Here is a 5,606-nt window from a genome sequence, read left to right as displayed (position 1 = left end):
TGGAGTGGAGTGAATGGGGTGGTGGCGGCGGTGGTGGATGCCTTTCCTCAAGCGTTTCACAACGTTGCAGGCGTAAGTGGGTGGGTGAACAGCTTAGACCCACCACCAAGAAAAAAAAAAAATAAATAAATAAAAGGAGGCACACATGCATATGTGTGTATTGTGTTGGATGTATTCTTGCTCTTTGCTTTACGTCTCTGACGCTCCATCGTCTTTGTTGTTGTTGCTGCTGTTGTTGTTGATGTTCTTTTCGTTTATGGCGCATGAGGGAATTGCAGGGTGCAGTGGAATCGGCGGAATATTTATTTAGCGTCCAGCTACAAATAGTGGGGACCGCAACTAAAAGGAAAGAAAGCAGAGAGAATAAAAAAAAACGTGTGGTGGGTGGCAAACAATAAAGAGAAGAAAGGAAAGATGGGGTACGGATGGGTCAACACGCTTCTTGCCGCAGAGGTTTGCATCTCACTGGGTGTGGTTTTATTTGTGCAGTATACGGAAATTGATTGGAATGCCTATATGCAAGAGGTCAAGGGATTTCTTGGAGGTGAGCTTGATTACAGGAAACTTAGGGGCGATACAGGACCTCTCGTTTACCCAGGCGGTTTCGTGTGGACATACAGTGCTCTTTACTTTATCACTAAGGAGGGAAAGGACATTGCGATGGCCCAGTGGTTGTATGCAGGAATGTACATCATGCTTTTTGCCATGGTCGCTCAGTTGTACGTCCGGTGTAAGGTTCGTGGGCGTCTGCTTATTCGCCTTCTTCTTTCGAAGCGTATCCGGTCACTTTTTCTACTGCGTCTTTTTAACGATTGTTGGGCCGTATTACTCTTGTATTTTGCCGTTGTCGCACTCGCCGGTGGGCGTCGGTGGAAGCTTGGATGCTTGCTTTACAGCATAGCCGTGTCTGTAAAGATGAATATCCTTCTATTTGCTCCGGGGCTACTGTTGATTCTCTGCCGATCACTTCCGTGGTACAGTGTTATTTCGTGCCTTGCTGTATGTGCCCTGTGGCAAGTGGGGGTGGCGCTCCCGTTTCTTTTGTGGGAGCCGCAGGGGTACATGCTAAAGGCCTTTGAACTAGGACGCGTATTTACGTACCGTTGGACTGTTAACTTCAAGTGTATCCCTGAAGAGGTGTTCGTGTCGCGAGAGTTCGGCCAGGTTTTGTTGCTCCTCACCGTATTGAGTTGGCTTCTGCTCTGGCGTAGGCGGTGGTCAGGACGCCGCTTCCTGCGCGCCCAGGCGATAACCCTGAAAAGCGTTGGGCGTGGGGGGGTCCGAGAGGTTGATGTGCGTGTCTCAGACGACGAGGTGTATCGTAACATTGTCCTGACCATGATGGAGTCCAACCTGATTGGGGTCATATTTGCGCGTTCCCTTCACTACCAGTTCTTGGTGTGGTTCTTCCACTCAATGCCAATGGTGCTGTCCGCGACACGGTTGCCCTTCCCGCTTCAGATTGCCGCGGTTGTGGCGGTGCAGTACGGGTTTGAGGTATACCCTAGCACGGCACAGTCGTCTCTGGTGCTGCTCTGCGGCTTCCTTGTGACGTGGTGTGGTGTTGTGTGGATGGGCCAAGAAAGCGACCGTGCCAACATCCAGCGGCGCAAGCGCGAAGCTGCACGGGGGACGGCCTTGGCGGTGGCCCCGGCTGTTTCCGCTGCAAAATCTTGATGCGGCCGTCGAGCACAGCCCACTAGTTTCTAGGGTGTGTAGAACGTTTATTTTTCCGTGATGGGGCGGTGGAAGGGTCCTTATTTCGAGCACAATAAGATGAGGGGGACGTTGTGGGCACTGCACGACGACCTGTATTAGTTACAGACTTGGGTTTACTTTACTTTTCCCTCTCTGTGTGCGTGCGAGTGCGTGTCTGTGCACCCGTACAGGTGAGGTAGAGGAAAGCAGTGTGGTGAGTCAACTTCTTACACCCCTTTTTGCTTCTTTTTTTAAAGAAAAATTATTGTGCCGTTTCCGTACATCCCTCCTCCTTTCCTTTTTTTTTTATGTGTTCTTTCCGCCCTTCCTCTGTTGCTGCGCCTCCCGTCCATGGCAGGTCTGGAGCGTAGGTAGGACCACTGCGTGCTGTGCGCAACTTTGAAGGAAAGCGGAAGAGTGAGGGAGAGAGAATAAAAAAAACGATAGAAATAAGATAGAAAACAAAAAAGGGAGGAGGAGGAGGAGGAGGGGCCGAGGGGGGCGCATACGCACGCGCACTTAGTAAGAGGACTGTCGCACTAGCCGCAGCCTGTGTACGCAAGCACACGTATATATATATAAAGATATAATATAATACAATACATATATATTATTGCTGGTGGCTACCGGGAGACGTGTGTGAGCGGGCGACGGAGAGGGAGAGGGGAGCCCCGCTGTCCCCCATACACGGTTGCCTTTGCGGCCTCCCCGCCGTGATGAAATTCTTCCCCAAGTGGGATAAGAAGAAAAAGCAAAAGGAGAAAGACGCCGCGTCAGCTGAGGAACGAGCGAGGAGGAATGGGAACGGGGAGGCAGGTTTGGAGAATACGATCAACGTGCGTCTTTCACTGGAGCGCCATGGAGGGCTAGACAACTGCTGCATAGCAGAAGTCACAGAGTTGCCCTTGAGTGATATTATCTCTCTGAGCCGTGACTTCCGTGAACTCCTTTGCGAGTTTCCCGATTTTACATCCAAGAAGCAATTCGTTACCTCACTGAAGTCCATCGCCTCGGAGATGATACAGAAAGAGTTTGCGGTTAACACCGTCGACCCCGCGATTGGACAGCTGGCGTTTGTACAACGATTGCTGAAGGAACCCCCGCCGGTACGGACACGGTTGGCACTCGCCGTTCTACGTTTCTGTGGCGTTGTGGAGTTGGAGCTGGAGAATGAAGAGATAATGCGGGGTACGGGATTCTTAGAGGCCCTCCGGGGTGGAGGGGCCGCCAATGAGGCTCAACCACCCCAAGCAAGTGGCAGTTCGATGCTGTTAAAGCCGGTTTCCCCCGCTGCCGACTTTAGTGTGGCGAAAATATATCATCAGCTGATCACTGTGAATGAGTTGCCTTCCCTGGAGGAGATGGGAGAGCTCATCTCCCGTACCACGAAGCTGCTTAGGGAGGAAAGCAACATAGTGACGCTGTCTATACCATGCATCGTAGTTGGTGACATACATGGGCAGTGGCGGGACCTGGTGGATAGTATTATTGCTGCTGGAGGTCCATTGGACGTGGACAAGCACACAGCCACACATCCAGAGGAGGAAGACGTGGAGGTGGTTGGAAGGCGGAATTACTTGTTCCTTGGTGATTATGTGGATCGTGGCCCACATAGTTTGCACTGCCTGACGCTTCTCTTTGCTTCCAAACTGTTGGCTCCGGACCGCGTCTTTCTGCTACGCGGCAACCACGAAAGCAGTGAGACCAATAGCAAATACGGGTTTCTGCAAGAGTGTTTTGAGCATTACCCGCTCTCCTCCGGGGACAATGAAAGTGACAGGGAGTCAGTCGACCTCGAGTGGGGCCTACCAGAGCATCCTATCTGGGTCTTGGCAAATGAGGCCTTTCTTAGTTTGCCGCTCTGTGCCGTCGTGACAGGCCCTAACCCAACCCCGGATAAGGCAAAGAATCCTTTGTCTACCAGTTGCCGAGAACGAGTAGCAATCTGCGCCATGCACGGGGGCCTCTCACCCTTCGTCTCAAACAGCTTGGATGGCATCTTGGCGATTGACCGATTCCGTGAAATTGAAGATGGCCCCCTTGCCGATATTACCTGGGCTGACCCAATCACCGCGGAGCCTTCCGAGGGACCCAGTGAAGGTAACGGGAACTGCACTGAGGGGGCGGGGCGGCAGGCGCAGCGGTTAGTGCGGCACTGTGTGCCCTTCAACTACAATGATCCTGTGCCAGCGCCGATTCCCTCTGTAACCAAGGGCTACGTCTTCAGTGCGCGTGGTCGCGGGCACAACTTTGGAGAAGACGTGACCCTGCAGTTCTTGAGTGAGAATAGACTGAGCTTCCTTGTCCGAGCACATCAGTGTGTTCAGGAAGGATATCAGTGGCAGCATCAAAACCGTATTCTGACTTTATTTTCTGCCCCCAATTATTGTGGCTTGGGAAACAAGGGGGCCATTCTTATTCTGCACGCGAGTGGAGAACCAGAACTCGTTCAGTTTGAAGCACTTGAATCCGAGGTCGCTCCAGGCGGTCTGCCAGCACCTCTGCCTCCGAAATCGTTTTAGGCACAGAGTCAGATTGAGCGTGGTCGGGAAACTGATTTCGGCCCTCCCTCGCACCTGGAACTTTGCCCTGGGAAGGGCGGAGGTGCCGTTGCACATGCACAAAAGCACACTTGTGACATATATGTGTGTGCTCTTGCAATGAATACACGGGGACAGACGAAAGCTTAAACGGAGGAGGCGGAGGGGGGTCGAGGAGCTCTGCAGCGGGGGGTGCAATAAATAATAAAGCAAAAGGGGAGGCGAGCGCGTTGTCGAAAAATAGAATTTCTTTCGCATCCACCATATCTCTTCCGCGTCCGCAGTTGAGGGGTGTTTATTTGCATTGCCAATGGAGGGGGAAAATGGCTCCCCTCTCAGCTAATTTTTCTTCTTCTTATTTTGTGATGCTGCACGCGCATCTCTCTGGGTTTTTCTTCTTTTGACGGGGAGGGGAGAAAAGTTTTCTTTCCTTCCCCCTTTTTCTTTCTTTCCTCCTTTGTTTATGAGTGTTTTGTTGTTCTTGCTTCTTCTTTTTTTGTATGATATCACTTTTTTTCTTTTCATTCCCGTTAGTTCCCCCTCCTTGCTTAGTTGTTTCCCTGTTTCTTTCTCCTTCGCGGACGCAGCTCGACGGAGATGCGGGTGCCCGTGCAAACACCTGCCGCCGCCGCACCGCGTGCTTCAGCGCCCTTCCCTCGTCGTGCATGGGGCGCCGTTTTTTTTTTTTTCGCTTCATCGGTGGGACTTTCTCTTTGGTCCCTTATTCCCTTCCCTTCGGTCTTGCACCGCCCTTCGTTGGCCCCCCTCTGACGGCTTTTGTGCGTGTTGCCGCCGCCCACATTTCTCGCACAGCGTGTTTACCTACGATTGCCTGCTCGCGTGTGTATACTTGTATGGGGCGGATACACGTCTGCATGAAGCCCATTACCGGCGACCTGCCCCCAACTTTGTTTCTTTTGCTCTACATCTCTCTACTTGACATCCTTTCCACACTCTCGCCTTCGGCTTTCCGCGGGGGTATTTGCCGTGAATAAACTGCCTAGGCTGCGTTTAGGGTGTGCGAGGGCTGGACGCGCCAAGTGTGCCGCGCCAGGCTGCTAGCAGGCTATTGCCAAGCATGAGGTGCGGATAGGGACGGCATTGCTTTTCCCTGCGTCTGACAATGGAGGAAGTGCGACTGGCAACGGACAGCTCACATACAGTTGACGGCACTGGCGTCTAAGTGGTAAAAAACATCGCCTCACAAGGCCGCGGTGCTGGGCGAAGTCGCCCAAGCGCCCTTTTCAATTCTGCCTTTGCTTGGCGAAAAATGGAACCACCGCAGGGCGGTGCCAGGGTCCAGTATGGGAATATATATATATATATATATATGTATCTATGCATATATGCATATATGCGTTATATATT

The 5,606-nt window shown here is 52.1% G+C and overlaps 2 protein-coding genes across 2 annotated transcripts, besides 6 other annotated features; both read left to right on the top strand.

The window, feature by feature from the left end:
- Positions 1 to 107: 107 nt before the first annotated feature.
- Positions 108 to 135: a microsatellite.
- A 79-nt stretch (positions 136 to 214) lies between these two features.
- Positions 215 to 255: a microsatellite.
- Positions 256 to 414: 159 nt separating this feature from the next.
- Positions 415 to 1,677, top strand: Tco025E_08065 (putative dolichyl-P-Man:GDP-Man5GlcNAc2-PP-dolichyl alpha-1,3-mannosyltransferase; the record flags this gene model as incomplete). Its single annotated transcript, XM_029374922.1, has 1 exon — positions 415 to 1,677. The coding sequence occupies one exon, from the start codon at positions 415 to 417 to the stop codon at positions 1,675 to 1,677; it is 1,263 nt and encodes a 420-aa protein (XP_029224933.1).
- Positions 1,678 to 2,168: 491 nt separating this feature from the next.
- Positions 2,169 to 2,199: a microsatellite.
- Positions 2,200 to 2,267: 68 nt separating this feature from the next.
- Positions 2,268 to 2,312: a microsatellite.
- Positions 2,313 to 2,326: 14 nt separating this feature from the next.
- Positions 2,327 to 2,367: a microsatellite.
- Positions 2,368 to 2,414: 47 nt separating this feature from the next.
- Positions 2,415 to 4,220, top strand: Tco025E_08064 (putative serine/threonine protein phosphatase; the record flags this gene model as incomplete). Its single annotated transcript, XM_029374921.1, has 1 exon — positions 2,415 to 4,220. One exon carries the CDS (start codon positions 2,415 to 2,417, stop codon positions 4,218 to 4,220), a length of 1,806 nt encoding a protein of 601 aa, XP_029224932.1.
- Positions 4,221 to 5,540: 1,320 nt separating this feature from the next.
- Positions 5,541 to 5,605: a microsatellite.
- Position 5,606: the final 1 nt, after the last annotated feature.

Source organism: Trypanosoma conorhini (assembly GCF_003719485.1).
Source record: "Trypanosoma conorhini strain 025E chromosome Unknown Tco_14.4_contig_00692, whole genome shotgun sequence".
In the NCBI taxonomy this organism is placed as follows: Eukaryota; Euglenozoa; class Kinetoplastea; order Trypanosomatida; family Trypanosomatidae; genus Trypanosoma; species Trypanosoma conorhini.
The sequence above is the reverse complement of the archived record's forward strand: the minus strand, read 5'-3'. Positions and strand labels throughout refer to the sequence as shown.